Raw genomic sequence first — 25311 nt, 5'->3', positions numbered from 1 at the left:
GAAATAGGCTAGAAAGAAAGATAATTTTAAGGAATGTAGGAAAAGCAGATATTCCAAGGGCAAAAACATATCACTCAAGGAAGAGTTCCTGCACCCTTACCCTCTCCAGCTGAGATCCAGCCATGGCTCACCAAATGGCAGAAAAGTCACCTGGTCTGTACTGGCAGAACATGCTGGATATCCACCTTCTAGTTTGTAGGGGAAAGTCTGTCACAGGGAAGCATCTCACTGGAGGCATTGGGCTACAAACCTGCCTGTAGGGGTGCTACTAATTGCCATGCACTGAAGAAGCTAAAGCACTGCAGGAGCTGCATCTACAGGAATCTGATGAGAGGACCCTGGAGCCAGGAAGGAAAACCCCCTCTTCCTGCAATGTCCCTTCAATATCTTCTACAGATAAAGTTTAACAACGTGCCAGCTAGCCAAGGAAAAATATTTAAGAGCCAATCTCAATTTCATAGAAAGGAAATTAAGGGTGAGTTTGAAACTGAGGGAAAATAAATAAACAAGTGGCACATTCCACAGACACTTAATGGGCACCTGTATACTTACTGAGCCAGGGACTGTACTGCATATTGGCCCACATATGTCCTTTTTGTTTCCATTTATTGAGTGCTATCTGTTGTCACTCCTGTTCTAAGCACTTAAATATACAAACTCATGCAATCTTCACAATAACCCTGAGGTAGATGCTAGGACCACCCCCAGATTACAGATAACAGGATTGAGACAGAGAATTAACTCACCCAAGGTCAGCTAGTAGGTAGCAGAAACAGAATTTAAACCTGGTAGTCTCTACATGTTTAAGTACCATGCTACAAAGCCTCTCAGGATGTCTTTGTGGCACAAAATTATCCAAACCCCTTCAAGACTATCCCCTGACCACTCTAGTGTCTGTATCATGTTAAAGCAAAGAAAAATCCCCATCCACTCTCCATGCCCCCAAATATTATCCCAGGGTTCCAAAGAGTATCTTGGAGGACTTTACTTGGGAATAGCAGTTCCACATATCATGGATTATTGAGTCTTTCCTGCCCACTTAGTGACAACAGTGGCCATCTGTCAGCACCCACCACACGATCTGGCTACACTAAGGCGTGAGGTCCATGAGAATGGAGGGATGTATTCTAACCACATTCTGAACATTATGTGTTGCCTTTTCTTTTTTTAGATGGAGTCTTGCTCTGTTGCCCAGGCTGGAGTGCAGTGGTGTGGTCTCCGCTTACTGCAACCTTTGCCTCCCAGGTTCAAGCAATTCTCCTGTCTCAGCCTCCTGAGTAGCTGGGATTACAGGCGCCTGCCACCACATCCAGCTAATTTTTTGTATTTTTAGTAGAGATGGGGGTTTCACCATGTTGGCCAGGCTGGTCTCGAACTCCTGACCTCATGATCCATCCACCTCGGCCTCCCAAAATGCTGGGATTACAGGTGTGAGCCACCGCACTCAGACTGCCCTTCTTAAATTGCAGTCAGTCTTGAGACACTGCTAGTAGCTAAGTGAATCTATCATTTTTATCTTTAGTCTGCAAATCCTTTCTGCAATAATTGCATGTGCCTTTCTTTACTGTTTCTATTTTGCTGTGTTCTGCATACAGTACCAGTGCTTTTCAAACTGCATTTCTAATCAGCTCCCAGGTGATGCCATTGTTGTGGCTCTGGGTACCACACTTTGAGTAGTGAGATCCTATACAACTAAGCGAGGAAGCGGTTCACCTCTCTACAATAGCAGGATCCTTTCCTTAAAACCCAAAATCTGCCAGTCACGGTGGCTCACACCTGTAATCCCAGGACTTAGGGAGACAAAGGTGGGAGGATAGCTTGAGTCTAGGAGTTCGAGGTCTGCCTGGGCAGTAGAATGAGATACCGTTCTCCAACAACAAAACCCAGAATCTAATTTTTGTATCACAAATTTGATGTGCAGTGCCAACAGTTCTTGAGCACTGAGAGATCTTTACAGCCGTCTAGTGACCAAAACTGGATCATAGACAGAACCAAAACAGGGACTCACATTCCTGGAAAATCATCCATATACTTAATACTGGGAATAATAATGACAATCCAAAGCTAATAGAAATAACACCAGAATAAGGCCAGGTGCAGTGGCTCATTCCTATAATCCTTGCACTTTGGGAGGCTGAGGTGGGAGGATCGCTTGAGGTTAGGAGTTTGAGACCAGCCTGGGCAACATATAACACCCTGTTTCTGCAAAAATTTTTAAAAATTAGCCAGGCGTAGTGGGTGCACCTGTATTCCCAGCTATTTGGGCAGCTAAGGCAGGAGGATCACTTGAGCCTAGGCATTCAAGGCCGCAGTGAACCATGATTGCACCATTGCACTCCAGCCAGGGCAACAGAGCAAGACCATCTCCAAAAGAAAAGAAGAAAAGAAAAAAGGAAAGAAAAGAAATAACACCATAATAAGACAAATAGGAATGCTTTTATTCAGATACTAAAAACATCTTTAAAATATTATATATAGCAAACAAATGATTTATTATATTTACTGACCCCTAATTACTTCAATGTGCAGGGATGGTACCTATGAAAAGCACTGTGTAATTGTAAGTAATTTGGGACATAAGACTTGACCAAAAACTGAAAATACTATTCCTAGAAAAAAAGCAAAAATATTTTTGACATTAAAAGCCTTAAAACAAGATAAAAATGAAACACTAATAAGAACAGAGCTTAGTTCAGTCCAAGAAACTTCCTTAGCACTAATACTAGACAATGTGCTATGTGGTGGGGGGTTACAAAGATACCCTGTGGGAGCTTACAGTCAAAAGACAGTCATAGACTTAATTTCATACATGGTAAAGACAAAGATATAGGAAAGCACAAGGTACTGTGGGACCTCAGATTCAAAAGGGGAAAATGACAAAATTGCAAAAAAGTAGACAACTGAGAGGTTCAGCAGTCCAGAAGCCAATTAATGAGGTCCTGAACTAAGAGTGGTAACAAGGATGAAGAGGAGACAGATGTGAAAAGCGTTAAGGAAAATACAATCTACAGGAATTTGACTGGCCATGGGAGTGCAGAAGGAAGATGGAATTACACTTGGATAACAGTACAAAGTGATTAAATGAGATGAGAAAAGGAAAACAGAAGTAGATTTAAAGTGGCAGGAGATGATGTCTTCAGTTGGGGCTCTGTTGAGTTTGGGGTGCCTGTGGGATATCCAAGTGTATGTTCAATAGCAGGTGGATATACATCAGAATATTTGGGTAGAGGTAAAAAACACATTTTGAAGTTACCGACATAGTAAAAATTTTAAACATGAGATGTGGAAAGAAAAGAGCAGTAGGTTAGGGATGGAATTTTGAGAATGCTAACTATTGAGGAAAGGGCAAAGGAGGACGCATTCAAGAAGCAGAGAAAGTAATTTCTGTTTTGTTTTTTTTTAAATGAGATGGAGTCTCGCTCTGTGACCCAGGCTGGAGTGCAGTGGCACAATCTTGACTCACTGCAACCTCCACCTCCCGGGTTCAAGCAATTCGCTGCCTCAGCCTCCTAAGTAGCTGGGATTACAGGTATCTGCTACCATGCCCGGCTAATTTTTTGTATTTTTAGTACAGATGGGGTTTCACCATCTTGGCCAGGCTGGTCTTGAACTTCTCATCTTGTGATCCACCTGCCTCAGCCTCCCAAAGTGCTGGGATTACAGGCGTGAGCCACCGCGCCTGGCCATAGTTTCTCATTATTCAGAAAATTAGAAGAGACTAGTAACTAAGAATATGGAAATTTTCAAGGAAGGAATGGGCAAGTGTTAAATGCAGCAGAGATGTCCAATGAGACAATGTTAGAAAAATGTCTGCTCAGCCTGGGCATAAAGTGAGACTCCATCTCTACAAAAAAATAAAGAAATTAGCCGGGCATGGTGGTGTGCACCGGTGGTCCCAGCTACATGGGAGGCTGAGGCAAGAGGATCACTTGAGCCCAGGAGGTGAAGGCTGCAGTCAGCTGTGTTTGTATCACTGCACTCTAGCACTGGGGCTTGGGTGACAGAGCAAGATCCCATGTGAAGGAAAAAAAGAAAAAAAAAGTCTGCTAATTGTAGGCGCCCTGAGAGCAGGTACTATGACTTATTAATTCTTATATACTCGCTGTCTGTTACAAAGACTGATACAATGTAGGCAGCACTCTATAAATGCTTCTAGAATTTTACTGACATGACTATCACTTTCCTTAGTAAAATAACACACTTATACGATTCAAAAAGAAACATGTCAGTACTAGATACTGCAGACATTTTCCCAAGGGAGATTTTTCTTGACTCAACTCAGCCTAAATTTTTAGTAGAAAAATATTAATAAAGGAAATACAGAAAATACCTTTCCAACAGAAAGAATAAAAAGCAAAGAAAAAGGATTTAAAAACGCAAAAAAGATAGAATAAATGAATACAAACCAAAAGATTAGTGTAGCAATGTCAATAACAGAAAAATACTATTTAAGCAAAAAGCTACAGTAGAAACAGAGGAATCTTACCGAAAGATAAAAAACTTCACCGAAAAGCTATCTCTAGGGCCCAGACTCCTGTGAGGCAAGAGAGGTGATCGAGTCGTGAAAATGCAGTCAGATGTTGTTTTTATTTAAAATTGCAGCATTTTACTAATCATAACTTTTTTGCATTAATTTTTATTTTGAAAAATATTGCATCCAAATATTGCTCATCTTCATTACGGAGTTCTTTCGGCGGTTCCTTAAATTCTGCACCTGAGGCTCCTGCCTCATTCTAATCCTGGCTGTGGACCAGCAAGGTACTTAGGCGTCTAAAAACATAACCCCAAGTGTTGTATCAGAAAAGTAGACAGAATTGCAAGAAGGAAAAAAAAAAAAAAAAAAAAAAGGCACAATCCCAGTAACTGTGAGATTTTAATATACCCGCATCAAAAACTGATCAATCAAAAAAAACACTAGTAAGGGTTAAGGGAATGCGTGCACAATACAACTAGATTTCTCCTGCAGCTCTGTGAAGGGCAGCCGGCGGTAGGCCAGGCCTGGTCCTGGGCGCCCCAGCCGGCTCCCCTGGGTCCAGGCGTGCTCTTGCGGGAGACGTGGGCGTCTCGGCGTCCGGCCGTCAAGCAATGCCTGGGACTCCACCCTACCCTTCGCGTAGTACTGGCTATACTTCAGCAGCTCCTTCACGTCCCGTCCTCTCCCCGCGCCGGTAGGAACCTTCCACGGCCTTAAAGAAACCTGCTCACCAGGTCAGGGGCGCCAACCAGGTTGCGCACGCGCAGAGGCCGGAAGAGCAGCTGGACGTCGCCCAGGTAAACGACGTCCCGCGCCACCAGTTTCTTGTTGCTGTCACTCTGCACTTCCCGCTCTCTTCCTTGGTCTCGGCTTCCGCTACCGCCCGCGGTTTTCCACTTCAGTCTCCTGGTCCGCAGCAGCCACGACTACGGATACCAATAGCGCGACAGCCGCAAAGCGCCGTAACGTCGTGCTTTTCTTTTGTTTTCTCGTGCTTTGTTTCTTCTGATTTTCCTTTTCCGGGTTTTTAGTTGAACACACGTTTTTTCCGTATATGTGTTTTAAATAAATGCATTTAGGGCTAAATTTAACTGTATCCCACCCATTATAATAAATAGTACTTTCACTATTTTTCAGAATAAGATTTTGTGGTTTCCTCTTTAACTCATGAGTTGAATGCTTTGTTTCTAAGCAACTTACACTTGTAAGTTTATAAATACATATTATTATTTAGATCCAAACATGTATTTATTATTAGAGACAAGGTCTCTGTCGCCCAGGCTGCAATGCAATTGTCAGAGGCGGGTGAACCAGAGCAACTACATCTTAAAATAGGAGCTAAGTAAAATGAGGCTGAAACCTACTAAGCTGCCTTCCCATCTAAGTCACAGGATGAGATAGGTCAGCAAAAAATACAGGTCATAAAAGACCTTGCTAATAAAACAGGTTGCAGTGAAGAAGTCACCTAATCCTACCAAAACCAAAATGGCCCTAAGAGTAACTTCTGGTCGCTCCCACTACTACACTCCCATCAGCGCCATGACAGTTTACAAATGCCATGGCAACGTCAAGAGGTTACCCTATGGTCTAAAAAGGGGAGACACGGGCCGGGCGGGGTGGCTCACGCCTGTAATCCCAGCACTTTGGGAGGCCGAGGCGGGCGGATCACGAGGTCAGGAGATGAGACCATCCTGGTTAACACAAACCCTATCTCTACTAAAAATACAAAAAAAATTAGCCAGGTGTGCTGGTGGGGGTCTGTAGTCCCAGCTACTGGGGAGGCTGAGCCAGGAGGCAGAGCTTGCAGTGAGCAGAGATCGTGCCTCTGCACTCCAGCCTGGGCGACAGAGGAGACTCCCTCTCAAAAAAAAAAAAAGAGGGGGAGGACATGAGTAGTCCACTCCTTATTTAGCATATAATCAAGAAATAACCATACAAATGAGCAACCAGTCGCCCTCAGGGCTGCTCTGTGAAGTAGCCATTCTTTTATTCCTTTGCTTTCTTAATAAACTTGCCTTCACTTTGGACGGCGGAGTTGCCCTAAATTCTTTCTTGCGCGAGATCCAATAACCCTCTCTTGGGGTGTGGATGGGGACCCCTTTCCTGTAACGCAGTGGCGGATCAAAGCCTCCAACTCCTGGGCTCAAGCGATCCCCCTGCCTTAGCCTCCCAGTAGGTGGGCCACAATGCCTGGCTAATCTTTTAAATTTTTTGTAGAGACAGGGTCTCACTATTTTGCCCAGGCTGGTCCTGAACTCCTGGCCTCAAGCAATCCTCCCACCTCAGTCTCCCAAAGTAGTGGGATTATAGGTATGAGCCACCACACCTGGCTCAAACTTTTAAACTGCTACTTTGTACAGGAAACTTCTCTTCAAACACTAAGAATTTAAAAAAAGAGTCATGACTGCAAATACAGTAAGATAAAGCTATGAAATTTTGTGAGAATAAAGTAGAAATTGTGGATAAAATGAACAATTTCTTGGAAAAATAATAAATATATGTAAATATATATATATTTATTTACACACACACACACACAAATAAGACACTAACAAATCCAACTTAAACTTTATCTTTCCTCAGACACCAGGCCTAGTTTTTGAAGTTTTACCAAAAATTGGAAGAACCAAAAATCTTTATCTTATACAAACTCTTTCAAAGGATGGAAGAACAGAGAAGACTACCCAATGCATTGTTGAGATTAACATACCCTTAATACTCAAAACATGGAAGGATGGTAGCAGGGTGTAAAAGTATAGATGAATTTTTGAACAGAGGTGCAAAAATATTAATAAATAGGAAATCTTATACAAGATATAAAAAGTAATATGTTATGAATATGTATGGTTTATCCCAGGAGGGCAAGGAAGAAAATAGATTGATCCACCACAGCAATTTAAAATTATGTGTTGAACTTTCAATGGGCTAGGCACTGTTCTAGGCATTTAGCAAAGTAACAGATTTTAAAAGAGAAAAAACCTTTATTTCCTACACACAGGAACTGAGAAAGAAAGAGATAAAAATGATGATTTACTATAAAACTGGAGTATCTATTCCAAACTATTACAAATAAAAAAATTCAGCAAGGTTGCTGGAGCAACATTAAATAATCAATAGAATTCTTATACATAAAAATTAACTAATTAGAAAAAAGTATTTTTAAAAAGCTCATTCACAATACAACAAAATTTAAAAGGTACCTAAATATAGATCTAAGATATACAACATTATCTTATCATTTTTTTCTTTTTTTTTTTTTTTTTTTTACAATTTTCAGTTATAATTTACTGTCTGTTATGGGAAAAATTACATGTTTCAGTAGACAGTTCATCAAACTTTTCTTTTTTTAACTTATGTCTTCTAAAATGCTATCTCAGTTTGTTTTCTCTCCATTCCCACCAGTTAAGGTTTTCACTGACCTCTGTGTCCTAAGACTTTTTTTTTTTTAAATTATACTCTAAGTTCTAGGGTACAATGTACACAACGTGCAGGTTTGTTACATATGTGTACATGTGCCATGTTGGTGTGCTGCACCCATTAACTCGTCATTTACATTAGGTATATCTCCTAATGCTATCCTTCCCCCCGCCTTCCCCACAATAGGACCCGGTGTGTGATGATCCCCTTCCTGTGTCCAAGTGATCTCATTGTTCAATTCCCACCTATGAGTGAGAACATGCGGTATTTGGTTTTCTGTTCTTGCGATAGTTTGCTGAGAATGATGGTTTCCAGCTGTATCCATGTCCCTACAAAGGACACGAACTCATCCTTTTTTATGGCTGCATAGTATTCCATGGTGTACATATGCCACATTTTCTTAATCCAGTCTGTCATGGACATTTGGGTTGATTCCAAGTCTTTGCTATTGTGAATAGTGCCACAATAAACATATGTGTGCATGTGTCTTTATAGCAGCATGACTTACGTATCACTTTTTTCGTAAAGATCTTGGAGGACCAGGAAAATCTGAGTAGCTAGAGAGATAATTCCATATTTATGAATGGGAAGACAATATTTTTCAGATCTTAGTTGTAATAAAATAAATAAATAAATAAAGTGTAACCAAAAGGTCTAAAAAGTGCCAGAATGCATATTCAAATTCCAGCCCCACCATTTATTTCTTGGTCCTTTGATCTCGGGGAAGTTATATAGTTTTTCTCTATGTTATTACCCATTTATAAAATGGTGATTAATATACTTCCTTCTATATATAGTTGCTGTGTAGATTATATAAATTAATTCACACATGGCAGTTACACTAGTGCCTGGCACAGAGTAAGAACTCAATAAATGTCTGTTATCATTAGGACGTTTGTTGTAGCCTTGCTTGTTACAGTAAAGTACTGGAAACAGTTACTTAAAAATAAGACTGAAGGCAAATATGGAAAATATTTAACATTAATAACATTTGGGTGATGAGTATATAGGTGTTTTTATTATTCTTGGTAGTTCCTCTGTGTTGAAATGTTTCACAAGGAAAGGAGAATAGTAGTAAAATCATCATTTATTTATTCATATCTACATTTCCACAGAAGTATTAGTTTAGGTGAATTATCATGTCTTGATTTTTAAAGTTTCCATAGAAAAAGGTTACTGAACTTATGTTATTGGTATAAAATATAAAGCTGTCTGGTCTCAAAATGCTTTTCATGTCATCCTCCTACAACTTACATTCATAAATTCTATATTCCAATCAAATTGGCATGAATCTGCCTTTTTCCACATTTGTATCTTTACACCCACTGTCTCCTCTATATTTACTGCCCTATTCATATTCTATCCATTTTCAAGTTTTCAGCTCAAATGCCACCACCTTGATAAAGATGAACCTAAGTCTCTATGTTATAATTTATTGCTTCTGCCTTTTAGTGTTCCAGATATCATTCTGTTTATCACATAGCCCTTGCCACATTTTCTCTTTTGTTAGAAATATTTTCCCCCTACTTTCTTTCACACACACTCTACAGAAGCACACCATTATTTTTAATGGAGCAAAAGTTGATACAATCTCAAAAGTGCCAGAGCAAACTGATTCAAGTATGATTTAAATACTGATTTCAATTCACTGCATAGACACATCAGATGCTACCCATGGAACTCCTATACTCTGGGCTTCACTGGCTGGTGAGTAGAAATTGTGATGTTCCGGGTCCCCACTTTCTTGCCTGGCAGTAATTACAAAGTTGCTGCAGGATTTCTTAATCCAAATATTCTTGACAATTCTCAAAGTGGGTCCTGGAGAGGGGTACTTTCCCTCTAAGAGTCTGGGGGAAGTTGGTCTGATACTGTAGGAGGGATGATCCCTTGCATAATCAGAAACCTTACTCCCAGTTTTGTGGTTCCTCTGTTGGGCAGCTGCTCTGGATCCATTTGAAACCCACTGGTGGTTCCCCACTTCCTCCAGAGAGCTAACCTCAGTGCCTGCTTCTCAGGCCAGCTGGGCAACACATCTGCTGATCTCACAAATCACTTTTCAGAGAAATTCCCAGGTGGATCTGCTGGACTTTGTCCTTCCCAAAGCAAAGGGAACACCTCTAGGAGGGGTTAGGGAGGCAGTTGGGGGTGGATCAGGCAAAGTCTTGCAGCATACCTCCGATCCTTGATCGTTCATACCTCTGGACTCTGTTGCTTTATCAAGCCCACTCTGCAAGACTTCTCTTATTTTCAGTAATAGTCACATATTTCTCTTCAGGGGAACCCCTTCTCCATCATACAGGTTTCTGTTTGTGTGAACTCCAATTCTGGAACATAAACTGATTATTTTCCATTATATTCCTGACCAAGGTGGTCTTTGCAGACAGGTTTTGGCCTCCCTGATCTCTTATCAGCTTGCCTCCCCAACAACCTCTCCAACAACCATTGTTCAGTATCATCTGAACAAAACTATGTAAATGCTGAAGAAATGCCACATAATCATCTTTTTCAGCCTAACTGACACACCACAATCTCTCCTATATGGAAATTCTGGAGTCATAATTGAAATAAATGGAAGTAGCTGATGGCTTTTTAAAAATGGAAATATTCTGACAGGAGGCTGCAGGAGGGAACCTCTAGGGGGCGATGTTACCTAACAGAATTTTACAGTTGCCCTATTCGGAACTACCCAGTTTACATTCTCCATTGCCTAACTTCCCGTGTTCTCTCCAAAGTTGTTTCCTGGCCTCTTATATTTTCTGCTTCCTCTGGAGGGCACTCGTTGCACCTACTAACATGTAATAAATGCTGGCCTGCTTCTTGCCTTTTTATGTTAATCTGACTTAGATCAAGTGATCTCCTGCTGAGCCCATCCTATGTTTATATTAATATTTGAGAAATGCAATCCATTTTACTAAGTATATGTATAGGTCCCCGGTACTCTTCGGGCTTAAGACTGAATTCATATCAGCACTCAGATAACTCAAATTCCTAAATACACAGATTTTCTTGTGATTCTTAATTGCTACCATGCTTCTGAAAGTACGTTTCCTATTAGAGTTGCTTGGGTCACAACTAATCTTTGAGGCTAGTAACTCTTCATCTTTCTACCTTCAGGGTCTAGCATAGTGATTCGCATATAGTGAGATGGGTGAATGAATGAATGGGTGGATACGTGGATAAACCCAATACCTTGTTCAGGATATTAAGAGTTTGACTTAGGCAGCACAGCATAGCTAAAAAAAGAAGCAATTAGTTTTAGGAAATAAATGCATTAATAAATGTAGGAACAACTGGTATTCACACACCATAAAATTCTCCATTTTAAAGTAAAAAATCCGTGGTCTTCAATATATTCACAGAACTGTGCGATTACCAATATCTAATTTCAGCACATTTCCATCACTCCAAAAAGAGATCTTGTACCTGTTAGCAGTCACTCCCTGTCCCCTCCTTTCATTCGTCCCTCTCCATCCCTTAGCCCCCCAGCCCCTGGCAACCACTAATCAATCTACTTTCTGTCTTTATGGATTTGCCCATTCTGGATCTTTCATATAAAGGGAATCATACAGTATGGCCTTTTAAATCTGGCTTTTTTCATGTGTAATCCCATAACACTTTTAACATAACTCTTTAACACTTATTTTACTGTGTTGGGATTATTTGTTTATGGCCTGCCTCCCACTGCACTACTAAGCATCACAAGGACAGATTATGCCTTGTTTATTTCAACTTTGAATGTAGAGCTCAGGGCCTGTCACAGAATGGGCAATCAATAAATGTTTGCTGAACAAATGATGCTTTTCCAGTTCCAAAATGCATGAAACACTGTGCAGACCTAACTCCTTTCATCTTTGATCAGTTTGCAGTACCACTAGAATCCTTGTCTGTAATTCTTTTCATCTCTTTCACTTGTTTTGTGTCTTTGCCTAAATTTACATTTTCTCTTTCACAAATATAGCTTAAATTCCAGAAAGTGGGGACATGTCCTGCCCCAAGTCTATATTCACAAAGTCATGTTTGCCCCTTGTTTGTGTGGATTAACATTCTGTTTCTCTGAAATCTTTAAAATGAGAACCATGCCAGTGTTCTATAAACTGTTAAGATTTAACATTTTCTTTCTTTTCTTCTTTTAGCCATACTTCCCATTGCCTCCAGCTGTTGCACGGAGGTTTCACATCACATTTCCAGAAGGCTTCTAGAAAGAGTGAATATGTGTCGCATCCAGAGAGCTGATGGGGATTGTGACTTGGCTGCTGTCATGTGAGTGCTCTTCAGCCAGGAGGTCTAAACCTGCACAGTGATTATTTCCTTGACCATCGAATAATAGGTTGGAAAGGCTTTGCTTGGTTACAACATACAAACAGTCATCCAAACAAGGGAGGGAAGAGTAAATATTCTGTCCGTTAGGCCCCAGGCTCCCTGGAGTAAATTCATAGTCTCTCTGTCCAAAGATGTCCTGAGCCCCATACCAGTGCACCATCTACTTCCACCCTGTAGTGCTGTGGTTAGCACTAAATTCCCCCAGTCACCAAAAAGTGTTCATGACTTTCCTAAGCAAAACAAAACCCCAAATAAAAGATGACTCTGTTATATTTCATGGCTTTTAACCTTTTCCAGTATATGGGTTGCTATCATTTCTACTTTCTGAATTCATCAGGAGCATATTATAAGGTTCAAAAAGGTAGGCCGTGTGTGGTGGCTTATGCCTGTTATCCTAGCACTTTGGGAGGCCAAGGCAGGGGTGTCGCTTGAGACCAGGTGTTCAAGACCAGCCTGGGCAACATGGCAAGACCTCATCTCTACAAAAAACTGTAAAACTAGCCAGGCGTGGTGGCATGCACCTGCAGACCCAGCTACTTGGGAGGCTAAGATGGGAAGATCATTGAGCCCAGTTTGAGGCTGCAGTGAGCCGTGATCATAGCACTGCACCCCAACCTGGGTGACAGAGTTAAATCCTGTCTCAAAAAACCACCACCACAACAAAAAGGCAAAAACAGAAGAAAAGGTTCAAAAAGAAGCATGTAAATATCTATACCTGTCACAGTGCTATATGCAATCCAATCACAAATGCCAATCCAATCTCTGCTTTTGATTCTGTGGTGTTGGCTCATGATGAAACCTCCCAGCCCTGCCCCGGCTCAGTTATTAAAAGCTTTGTTTGTATATGTACTTAACATCTCTATGGAGGCTCCAACATCTGAACTGCATTGGTATTTAGTAAATCTAGATTCTGACAACAATGCTGTGAGAAAAGCATAAATGATCTCCTGATCACACACAGGAGAAAGCTGTGACTTAGGTTACATGGTTCACTTGTGTACAGCTCATGAATTGCAGAAACGGGATGTGAACCCAGGTCTCTTAGTTCAGAACACTGTATACCTCCAGTGTCATTCTAAAGCAGTGGTGAGACTAACCATAAAATGCCCTCTCCAAACTCTACTGCATCTGAGTATCAGGCATCTCCCTGGCATGCCAGTTTTAACACCATTTGTGGCTCCAGGTGATGCTAGTGAGTCATTTGGTGCTCCTTTCTTTGGGCTATAAATAAACCCATTGCTTATGCCTGAGTTCCCAAGTCACTCAGAAACCTTATTCTTTCAGTGAATTCAACAAATATTAATGAATTAATGATTATGCGCCAAGCACTGTTCTATATGCTGGGGATGCAGTGGTGACAAAATGGGTTCTGTCTGCCTAGAGTCTCCAGGGGACTCTTTATCCAGCTGGGTTCTGCAGATCATCTTAATGATTTAAGATCTCTGGAACTTGAAATATATTTTACCTCCTTTCAGAGGGATTTTTTTTTTTTTTTTTTTTTTTTTTTGAGACGGAGTCTGGCTCTGTCACCCAGGCTGGAGTGCTGTGGCCGGATCTCAGCTCACGGCAAGCTCCGCCTCCCGAGTTCACGCCATTCTCCTGTCTCAGCCTCCCGAGTAGCTGGGACTACAGGCGCCGCCACCTCGCCCAGCTAGTTTTTTGTATTTTTTAGTAGAGACAGGGTTTCACCGTGTTCGCCAGGATGGTCTGGATCTCCTGACCTCGTGATCCGCCCGTCTCGGCCTCCCAAAGTGCTGGGATTACAGGCTTGAGCCACCGCGCCCGGCCAGAGGGATTTATCCATTATTCAATTTTGAGGAAAAACTGCTCCAAGATAAGGGTTCTTAAAAGTTCAGAGGAAGAGTTTGTAAGATGTCTGTTGATAGACTTAAAACAGGTTAGGGGCTGTGAACTTCCTGAAATTTTTGTGTATGAACCTGTGAGCATTTGTAGAAGGTCCATAGGTTTTGTAAGATTCTCAACGGTTCTGAGATCGAATAAAGTTTAAAGATCACACTCAGGGTCAGATGTAGGGGAGGAAACAATTCTTGATCCAAACTTGCATTAAGCATGAGTGTCTTTGTGGGAGAACGGAGAAGACTGATAATTTCTTCAGCATCTCAGTTCAAGCCACCACCTGGCTCCATTGGCTCAGGTGGTTTAGTCATTGGGAACCAGCATCACCTGTGGTACTCCAGGGACTACATACCAGTGAGGATTCTGAGGCGTGCTCCAAGTTCCCAACTTCTTTGAAAAACTCCTTGGTATATGTCTGGCCGAGATTCTACCAGTCTTTTATTTAATCTTAAAGAATACTGTTGATAATAGTTGGAGAGTAAAAAGTTCATAGACAATGCATGGATAGACAATGCTTTAGGTGGTTAGAAACAGCTGGATATTTGTGTTGAGTGGACACAGCTGCACTAAATCTGTCTGAACCTGCTCCAGTTGCTCTGAGAAATTCCAAATTTTCAGCTCCTCTCAATTCCTTCCACCTCATTGGCATATATCACCTCAGACTTGAAGTTTGAAGCTTGTAAGGGCTCCAATAGGACTCCCAGAAAGGCTTGGAAAAAAAAAAAACAGAGCAAGTTTCTGTGGGTGTATATGACAGATTCTGGAGGTTATCCAGGGAAGCTATTGGTAACAGGATTTTCAGGGATGTTTCTTTGGGATAAGCAGGTGTCAGAGATCTGAAAGGCATAGGAACAGAAATGATGTTTTGCTGTGATAAGGCAAAATATAATCAGAAACATAAGTCTTCATTTTAAAAAGGACTCAATTTTAATTAAAGAGGTACTAGGAAGCCAATCACTTGGATCCAAAAATATTTACTTTATTCAAGCATAATTTGTAAATTGACCTCTGTGCTAAGAAAGCTAAAAAATACAGAGTTGCTATGACCTAATCTCAAATAAAATTAAACTCTGTAATATTTTTTAACCATAAATTACAGATCCTCTCTGTTGTGTTTCCTGATGTTCAACATAAATAGATAAAGATTCTCTTGTTTTCAGATTAGTTTAGTATGGAGCATGTCTTTACTTACCTAAAATGTAGTCCCTTAACCCTGACTGGGTATAAAGACTTTAAGATTTGAGAAAGTGTTTAAGATGCAGAAAGCGGCCGGGCGCGGTGGCTCAAGCCTGTAATCCCAGCACTTTGGGAGGCCGAGACGGGCGGATCACGAGGTCAGGAGATCCAGACCATCCTGGCGAACACGGTGAAACCCCGTCTCTACTGAAAAATGCAGAAAAACTAGCCGGGCGAGGTGGCGGGCGCCTGTAGTCCCAGCTACTCGGGAGGCTGAGGCAGGAGAATGGTGTAAACCCGGGAGGCGGAGCTTGCAGTGAGCCGAGATCCGGCCACTGCACTCCAGCCTGGGCGACAGAGCCAGACTCCGTCTCAAAAAAAAAAAAAAAAAAAAAGATGCAGAAAGCATTGCTAACACTGGAAATATAATTCCCAAGTAGCATGTATTACTAATAACAATTAATTAATATAAATCAACGTATAGTAAACTTATTAGGCTTTTTTTCTTTTCTGCCTAGAAATAGGTCCTTTGTTTTATACCTTATAAATGGTCATTGTAGTTTTTGATGCCTGAGACAGCAGTTTTCTTGTTCAAACTCCTCTACAGTGACTTCATTAATGAGCTTCTGGATGTTTCCGAACATAAATACAGTAAAAAGTTGTTTATCATGGCCAGGTGCGGTGGCTTACACCTGTAATCCCAGCACTTTGGGAGGCCAAGGCGGGCGGATCATGAGGTCAGGAGATCGAGACCATCCTGGCTAACACGGTGAAACCCCATCTCTACTAAAAATACAAAAAAATTAGCTGGGTGTGATGGCGGGCACCCATAGTCCCAGCTACTCGGGAGGCTGAGGCAGGAGAATGGCGTGAACCCGGGAGGCAGAGCTTGCAGTGAGCCAAGATCGGGCCACTGCACTCCAGCCTGGGTGACAGAGCAAGACTCCGTCTCAAAAAAAAAGAGTTGTTTATGTTGGGCAGAGGTCAGAGGATTCTTAATCAAACAGATATTTTCTGTTGTGAGAAAATGTGAGGTTTTTAAATAGAATTATCTGGAAGGCTTGAGTAGTTTTTCAGATGTGGTTGTGAGGCGTTGTTGTGTTTCGAGGAATGGGTAAAGAAATAAAGTTTAGGGGATATTAAAGGTATAATCTCTATGGCAGGGCCACCCCTTTACATCCATCAGACTATCTCCAGCTATCCTCCTGTGGGTTAATAAAAAAACAAAATCAGGGATTGGCCTCATGACTTCTTACAGTCAAAACTCTCCACCTACAAACTCACCATTGGGAAGGTGGGGATTGGTGCCCATCAGAATACTATGGAATTGCGAGTAGGGGAAGGAATGTGGAATAGGCCAGCCCCCTTTCCAACATTACTTCATCTCTTTCTATCCTGTTGGAAAATACATGGGATCCAAGTAGAGATTTAAGAAGTTTTTAAACTTTAGGATTCTAAAACATCATAGGATCTCAGATTTGGGAGCTGTGTTCTGGTAGCTGATTTTTTTTCCTGGTTGAATTACACTGGGAGCTTGCATCACCAGCAAGTCTTTGAAAAAGCCCACATGCTAGTTGTTGCGTGTTTTCCTATGGTCCTCCACCTCTGTGAATCCTCTGTCTGTATCTCTTCCATCTGGTTCTCTCCTTCAGCCCCGGTGCCAATGCCCCTCCCTGAGTGCCATCTCTCTTATTTTCATAATGGACTTGAATCCTAGCTCTTTCCTGTGTAACTTATGGGCTTATCTGCATGTCACTGAAATCTTTTCTTTTTTTTTTTTTTTTTTGAAACAGAGTTTCCCTCTTGTTGCCCAGGCTGGAGTACAGTGGCACAATCTTGGCTCACTGCAACCTCCTTCTCCCAGGTTCAAACAATTCTCTTACCTCAGCCTCCCAAGTAGCTGGAATTACAGGTGCATGCAACCATGCCCAGCTAATTTTTGTATTTTTAGTAGAGACAGGGTTTCACTATGTTGGCCAGGCTGGTCTCGATCACCCGACCTCAGGTGATCTGCCTGCCTCAGCCTCCCAAAGTGTTGGGATTATAGGCGTGAGCTACTGTGCCTGGCCTGCATGTCACTGAAGTCTTTATCTACTCAGTTTCTTTCTGACATCACAGGGAGAAGCAAGAGTTTTAGTCCTTTGGAAAGGGTAGGAGCTTCAATGCCAGTTTTTTGTTTGTTTGTTTGTTTTTGTTTCCTATGCAGCAGTGGTACAGCCACGTTTTCTCCTGTGATAGCAAACCAACTGACCATAGTGAGAATTAGATGGTTTTTTTTTTTTTTTGAAGACTCTCTATCTAATACACATAGCGAATATATTGTTCTCTTATTAAGATGCTCCACTTCTTTCAAATTAATATTCCCCACATGGTGGCTTTATTATGTTAAAGTTCATTGTTACTTTCCCCCCATTCTCCCCACTTTTCTCCCATTTCAGGAGTCCCTACATTAGCTGATAATGATTCAACTTAGGTCATCTAGAAAAATAGCAGCCTACTCTCTACTCCACCTCTGTTTTTTCCCTGAAGAACAGGGTCAGGAGTTTCAATTTATCTGGACACAGAAATACTGTATATGTAGAGGCAGCAGGATTTGTGACATTTGGTAAGAGCTGATGACCCCTTGTGGGGAAATTAGAAGTCACCAATATCTTTTTCAACAAAAAATTCTTCTAGTTACCAGAAACTGTGCATGCTGCCCTAGCATTCTCCCAGCCCACTGTGAGAACTTCATATAGAAAAATGAAAATGAGCCAGGCACAGTGGTCATGCCTGTAATTCCAGCACTTTGGGGGCTGAGGTGAGTGGATCACCTGAGTTCAGGAGTTCAAGACCAGCCTGGCCAACATGGTAAAACCATGTCTCTACTAATAATACAAAAATTATCCAGGTGTGGTGGTGCACACCTGTAATCCCAGCTACTCGGGAGGCTGGGGCAGAAGAATCACCTGAACCCAGGAGGCAGAAGTTGCAGTGAGCCGAGATCACACCATTGCACTCCAACCTGGGTGACAAGAGCGAAACTCCATCTAACCAAAAAAAAAAAAGAAAAATGAAAATGAAAGCACATTCTGAACTGTGTCATAGATCTATATCATATTAAAATGTTAATGAATGCCTAGAATATCTTAGTTTTGTTTTGTTAATTTAAGTTTTAAATTAAAGTTTTGAATAAGGCCTTTTCAAGAAACTTCTAGACTATTCCTCCTTCAAGGAACTTATCTCCAGTAGGAGAGATGAGATGAGTATTCAGATAAAAGACAGCATAAACTAAGTGCCAGAAAAGAGGTAAGTAACTATCATTGAGAATCAGAGGGGAAAAAGGACAGCATCTAACTGAGAGAATCTACAAATCCTTATGGATCAGAAAAACCTCAAACAAACCTTAAGGATGTGTTTGAGATGGGCTGTGAGGATGAATTGGTTTTGTTGGGTGAAGCTTGAAGTCAAGGAAGATAATGTTTTCACTTGGTTTTTATTGTCTCTTTTCCTCCTTTCTTCTTCCTCTTTTTTCTCGTTTCTTTTCTCCTCCTGCTCCTCATCCAATTCCTTCTTCTCCTTCTCTTTCTTTTAATACTCTCTGCTGATATCTGAGGACCCACAGGCAGCAGTGCTTGTGAAGTCAAAATTGAACCTTGTGGTGCTCAGCTTTAGAATTCACTTCATTTCTACACTGAATTCAGAAATTTAGTCTGAATTTAGTCTCTAGGAATACAGTGTCCCAAAGTGGGAGCTGCAGGTAAGTCATTTAGTGGTTATTTATATATATTTTCTATCAGTGACTTTCTTTTGCTTCCCTTTCTAACAGCCTTCATATCAAGCGCAGAAGAATCTGTGTTAGCCCGCACAACCATACTGTTAAGCAGTGGATGAAAGTGCAAGCAGCCAAGAAAAATGGTAAAGGAAACGTTTGCCACAGGAAGAGACACCACAGCAAGAGGAACAGTAACAGGGCACATCAGGGGAAACACGAAACGTATGGCCATAAAACTCCTTATTAGAGAGTCTACAAATGAATCTACAGAGACAATTCCTCAAGTGGACTTGGCCATGATTGGTTGTAAGTTTATCATCTGAATTCTCCTTATTGTAGACAACAGAACAAAACAAAATATTGTTTTTTAAAAAATGAACAATTGCATGGTATGCAAATGTAGCCAATAATATACTCAACTGGAAGATGAAATGAAAAGATAATGCTGGTTGGGTACGGTAGTTCACAGCTGTAATCCCAGCACTTCGGGATGCTGAGGCAGGAGGATCACTTGAGTCCCGGAGTTTGAGACCAGCCTGGGCAACATAGCAAGACCTCATTTCTACAAACAAAAAAACAATTAGCCTGGCATGGTAGTACTTGCCTATGATCCCAGCCACATGGGAGGCTGAGGTGGGAGGATCACTTGAGTCTGGGAGAGTTTGAGGTTGCAGTGAGCAGCCTGGATGACAGAATGAGACCCTGTCTCTAAAAATAATAAAAATAATAATAGTGCTTATCGTCATACAATATTTTAAGAGGAGCTTAAAAAAGAGAAGATATAACTTCTCCCAACTTTTTAATTATAGTTTTCCAAACTTACAGAGAAGTTAAAAGAATGGTACAATGAACATCTATATATCTTTCACCTAGATTAATTGTTGTTAATATTGTGTCACATTTGCTTTCTCTCTCCTCTCTTTGTATGTGTTTCTATATAAAATATTATAACTTTTAAAATATACCTTGTTTGCTAAACCATTTGAAAATAAGTTGCAAACATCATGGCACTTCACCCCTAGTTTCTTTTTGGTGTTATAACTTGATGTACTCTAAAATAAAGACATGTTTCTACCTAATCACATTGTCAGTTTTATACCTAAAAAATTAACAATTTCATCTCATATATTCCGTATTCAAATTTTCCCAACTATTTAGAGAGCATTTTTTGTAGTTTTTTTTCAATCCAGTAAACAATCAAGGCTGACATACATACTGCAAATAATTGTTATTTTTCTTTAATGTCTTTCAATCTAAGAAAATTCCTCTGCCTTTTAAAAAAATTTTTAATATCATTTTGTTGAGAGAGGGTCTTGCTGTGTCTTCCAGGCTGGAGTGCAGTGGCACAATTTTGATTTTAGCTCACTAAAGCCTCAACCTCTGGGGCTCAAGCAATCCTCCCACCTCAGCCTCCTGAGTGTCTGGAACTAGGTGCATACCCACCACACCTGGCTAATTTTGTTTATTTTTTGTAGAGACAGGGTCTCACTGTGTTGCCCAGGTTGGTCTCAACCTTCTGGGCTCAAGCGATCCTCCCACCTTAGCCTCCCAAAGTACTGGGATTATAGGTGTGAGCCACAGTGCCTGGCCTAGTTATTTTCTTATAATCAAATTCAGGTTTAATGTTTTTGGTAAGAATTTCCTATGTGAATTTGTATACTTATTTTTGTCATATAGAGTTCATAAATATTAGGGTTTTTTTCTAAATAGAAAAGTTTAAACTAAATATAACTTCAAAACATCTAGTTTGAGTAGCTGCCATTGTTTGAATTGAAATTTTCTCATATTGAAAAGAACAAAAAGCCTGCCTTGCTGCCCAGAACATTTTGCCTCCCGCAGTCAGTTCTTGGAGCAGCACTAGTTAGGGGCCCAGAGTTCGGTCCTCTGTGTGGTGATTTTACGCTCTGCCTAAACAAGGAGTCTGCATCTTTTAGCTCCTCTCCCACCCTTCTTACACGTTTTTGTTGTGTTTGTTTGTTTGTTTGTTTTTGAGACACAATATCACTCTGTTGCCCAGGCTGGAGTGCAGTGGCACAATCTCAGCTCATTGCAACCTCCACCTCCCAGGTTCAAGTGATTCTCTTGCCTCAGCCTCCCAAGTATCTGGTATTACAGGCGCCCAGCCACCACACCCCTTTGATTTATGTATTTTTAGCAGAGACGGGGTTTCCCCATGTTGGCCGGGCTGATCTCAAACTCCTGACCTCAAGTGATCCACCCAACTCTGCCTGCCAAAGTGCTGGAATTACAGGCATGAGCCACTGCGCCCGGCTCACACGTTTGAGTTGATACCATTGTGCCATTCCTCTTTTGGCCTCTTTTTTGTCCATAGAGGCTTTGAGATAGGTAAGAGCCCAGTGTTCACAAAAAGCCAATAGAAAGCAGGAGCCACTTTTTCAGGTGGCAGGTGTCCTGGGTATTTTAGTAGAGACAGGGTTTCACCATGTTGGCCAGGATGGTCTCAATCTCCTGACCTCGTGATCCACCCACCTCGACCTCCCAAAGTGCTGGGATAACAGGCGTGAGCCACCGCGCCCAGCCAAAACCAGATTCTTAAAGAAATTACATTTTACAGGTTATTGCATGTGCTTAGTAAAACATTATCTCTGTTACTGTACTATGCACTATTATTGTACTAAGAGTGAATACTGTTACTATATCATGAGTAAATCACCTGGTTAATCCTTTAAGTTTTCTTTTTGAAAAGTTACATTTTTATTGAAGTCATATAGGTGTGTGATTAAAAAAATCAAAAGTACAGCAGAATTTATAATAAAAATAACATCCTCCCAGCCTATCCTCCCTATTCCTAGGCCTATTCTTGAGGCAACATCTTGTAATCCTTTTTTCTGAGACAGGGTCTTGCTCTTTTGCCCAGGCTGGAGTGCAGTGGAGCAATCTGGGCTTATTACAATCTTGACCTCTTGAGTTCAAGCAATCCTTTTACCTCAGCCTGCCTAGTAGCTTGGGTCTACAGGCATGTGCCACCATGTCTGGCTATTTTTTTAAATTATTATTTTCTGTAGAGACAGGGTCTCACTATGTTGCCCAGGCTGGTCTTGAACTCCTGGGCTCAAGCAATCCTCCTATCTCACCATCCCAAAGTGCTAGGATTACAGGCATGAGCCACTTCACCTGGCTTTCTTAATCCTTTTAAAAGTTTAAGTTCTAATGGTTACTTCTGTGATTTCAAATGAAATGCTTAAAGTATCATTTCTTTGCTTATCTCTTCCCTTTTTTCTCCTCATCCTAGTGCTTGATGTTTCATTACAATTATTTTTGTTTATCTCTGTAACTTTCAATAATATACTTGTCTTCCATTTATTAGTCTTTTTTAAATACTTTTTTCTTTTTTCTTTTTTTTTTGATACAGAATCTCACTCTGTCACACAGGCTGGAGGGCAGTGGCACGATCTCAGTACACTCCAACCTTTGCCTCACAGGTTCAAGGGATTCTTGTGCCTCAGCCTCCCGAGTAGCTGGGATTACAGATGTGTGTCAGTACGCCTGGCTAGTTTTAGTATTTTTTGTTACAGGCAGGGTTTCACCATGTTGGCTGGGCTGGTCTCAAACTTCTGATCTCAAGTGATCCATCTGCCTTGGTCTCCCAAAGTGCTGGGATCACAGGCACGAGCCACTACGCCTGGCTTATGTATTAGTCTTTATGTAAGATGTACATAATACTCCATACTCCTTTCCTTTTCCTCCCATTGAAACTGTTCCTATAAACTTTATAAAATAAATCAGGGAAGAAGAGAGGGTGAGAAACACATAAATAATCCAAGCTTGCAGCACATTCAGCATTAATCATTAGGTCAGTTTGCTCGCTGACCCCTTCCTCATAGTTGTTTGGCTATTGCTTCAGAATTACGTGGAGTCTGTTACAAGATTATGGTTCCCCTTAACTGCTCTATAGATAACAGCTTGAACATTATGAAATGTTAAGTTTTCCCTTTGAGACATTCTTTCGGGTCCTACATGCTGATGAAACTACTGATGTCAGCTGGTCTGAAGGACCTACCAGGAGCTAAATCATCAAAGAATGCGATTTCCATATCCTAATGATTTAATCTCCCTTACCCTGACCAATCAGTGACCCAAATTTTCCAGCCCCTTGCCTTCCATGATCTTCTTAAAAACCCCAGCCCAGAACTCTTCAGAGATTTAAGAATCTTCTCCTACCTCATGACTCAGCACCATGTAATCATTAAACTCTCTGCTGCAAACTCTGCTGTCTCAATGTATCAGTCTGTTACTATACAGTGAGTATATGAACCTCTTGGTGTTATGACACTATCCTCCTATGTTTCATCTTGTGTCACATCAGCTATACTTTTACATTTACATGACTGATGTTGATAATTCTAACTCTGCACTGTAATAATTGTCTTTCCTGTTTTGTTTAGGGCAGGGTTTCACAATCCTGGCACTACTGACATCTTGAGCTGACAATTCTTTGTTGTAGGGGGTTCTCCCATATACTGTAGGTGGGTTAGTAGTATCTCTGGCCTCTACCCACCAGATGACATCCAAAAATGTCTCAAGATATCGCCAAATGTCCCCTGGGGAGGAGTATAAAAATCTCCTCTAACCCTAGTTGAAAACAACTGGTCTAGAATCTAAGGTAGATTTCAAAATTGAAAACCAATGTAGTCGGAAAAATCCTGAGATGACCCCTAAATTTTCTGCCCTGGTATAGACATACCTCCCAAGCACCAATCTAGGTGCTGCAGTGAAGGTATTTTCCACATGTAATTAAGATCACAAATCAGTTGACCTTAACATAGGGAAATTATCCATGTGATAGTGACTTAATCACAGGAGCCCTTTCAATTTTTTGAGAAAGAGTTTCACTCTTGTTGCCCAGGCTGGAGTGCAATGGCACAATCTCGGCTCACCACAACTTCCGCTTCCCAGGCTCAAGCGATTCTCCTGCCTCAGCCTCCCAAGTAGTTGGGATTACAGGCACACAGCACCACACCCGGCTAATTTTTTATATTTTTGGTAGAGATGGGGTCCGCCCGCCTCAGCCTCCCAAAGTGCTGGGATTACAGGCATGAGCCACCATCCCCGGCCCCAAGTTCTTCATATAGCCTACTATTCTTGCCTTTATCAATCACTCGAAATCTTGAGATGACCACTTGTGCATTTGAAGCTGTTTATAGTTCTAAGATTTTTAAGTAACAGCATTCATGTCAACTGCATTGCTGGGGAGGGCTGTGCCCTTCAAAATGAGTGCAAAATGTCTGTCTCCAGATCCCTAAAAGTAGGCAATGACTTTTTCTATCAGTTAACAATGGCATTTTTTTTTTTTTTAAGCTTTCTTTCTGTTTCTGATGGGTGCTTCTGTTTGTGGCTACCTTGGGTTGGTAGATGAGTTTTTACTCCTTTTAATAAGAAGCCTATTGGCCGTGCACAGTGGCTCATGCCTGTAATCCCAGCACTTTGGGAGACTGAGGTGGGTGGATCATGAGGTCAGAAGTTTGAGACCAGCCTGGACAACATGGTGAAATACCTTCTCTACTAAAAATACAAAAAATTAGCTGGGCGTGGTGGCAGGCACCTGTAATCCCAGCTACTCGGGAGGCTGAGGCAGGAGAATCACTTGAACCCAGGAGGCGGAGGTTGCAGTGAGCCAAGATCGCACCATTGCACTCCAACCTGGGCAACAAGAGCAAAGCTCCATCTCCAAAAAAAAAAAGAAAAGAAAAAGATCTTCCATTTTGTAGAAAATGGATTTTCTGGATAATGCCATTAAACTTCACTATTTCAATCCAAATTGGGATGGCTAGCAGACAATCTAAAATGCTTCATTCACTCATTCTATGTAGCATAACTAGAGAATGAGAGAAAGAGGACAAAGATGACCTAAATGTGGTATTAGTACGCATCCCTGTGAGATCTGAATTTTTTTTTTTGGGGGGGACAGAGTCTCACTCTTTCACCCAGGCTGTATTGCAGTGGCTCCATCTCAGCTCACTGCAACCTTCACCTCCTAGGTTCAAGCGATTCTCCTGCCTCAGCTTCCTGAGTAGCTGGGATTACAGGCTTGCACCACCACACCCGGCTAATTTTTGTATTTTTAGTAGAGATGGGGTTTCACCATGTTGGTCAGGCTGGTCTTGAACTTCTGACCTCGTGATCTGCCCACCTGGGCCTCCCAAAGTGCTGGGATTACAGGCGTGAGCCACTGCACGTGGCCTAGAATTTTTATACTATCACAGAATAAATAGAACTATGACATATGTTTCACAATTACATAGCTAATTCAATGTTCTTTTGACAATTCTAGCACATTTCTTTTACAGTGATA

The 25311-nt window shown here is 41.3% G+C and overlaps 1 protein-coding gene across 6 annotated transcripts in view; it reads left to right on the top strand.

Annotated features, from left to right (window-relative positions):
• Positions 1-21683, top strand: part of CCL28 (C-C motif chemokine ligand 28) — a 32138-nt gene extending 10455 nt beyond the window's left edge. Inside the window, exons 1-4 of one of the 6 annotated variants that reach the window (XM_033179507.1) lie at positions 5333-5441; positions 9548-9598; positions 12025-12151; positions 19053-21683. In XM_033179507.1, coding sequence (XP_033035398.1) covers positions 12102-12151; positions 19053-19245 — 243 coding nt within the window. In that variant the 5' untranslated portion in view covers positions 5333-5441; positions 9548-9598; positions 12025-12101 and the 3' untranslated portion in view covers positions 19246-21683. Of the gene's footprint in view, positions 1-5077; positions 5442-9547; positions 9599-12024; positions 12152-17058; positions 17157-19052 lie in introns of those variants that run through there. The other 5 variants (XM_033179504.1, XM_033179506.1, XM_033179508.1 and 2 more) reach the window with 5 other exon arrangements.
• The last annotated feature ends 3628 nt before the right edge of the window (positions 21684-25311 follow it).

Source organism: Trachypithecus francoisi, unplaced genomic scaffold (genome assembly GCF_009764315.1).
Source record: "Trachypithecus francoisi isolate TF-2019V2 unplaced genomic scaffold, Tfra_2.0 Lachesis_group2, whole genome shotgun sequence".
NCBI classification, from domain to species: domain Eukaryota; kingdom Metazoa; phylum Chordata; class Mammalia; order Primates; family Cercopithecidae; genus Trachypithecus; species Trachypithecus francoisi.
This window is presented reverse-complemented; position numbering and strand designations above follow the sequence as displayed.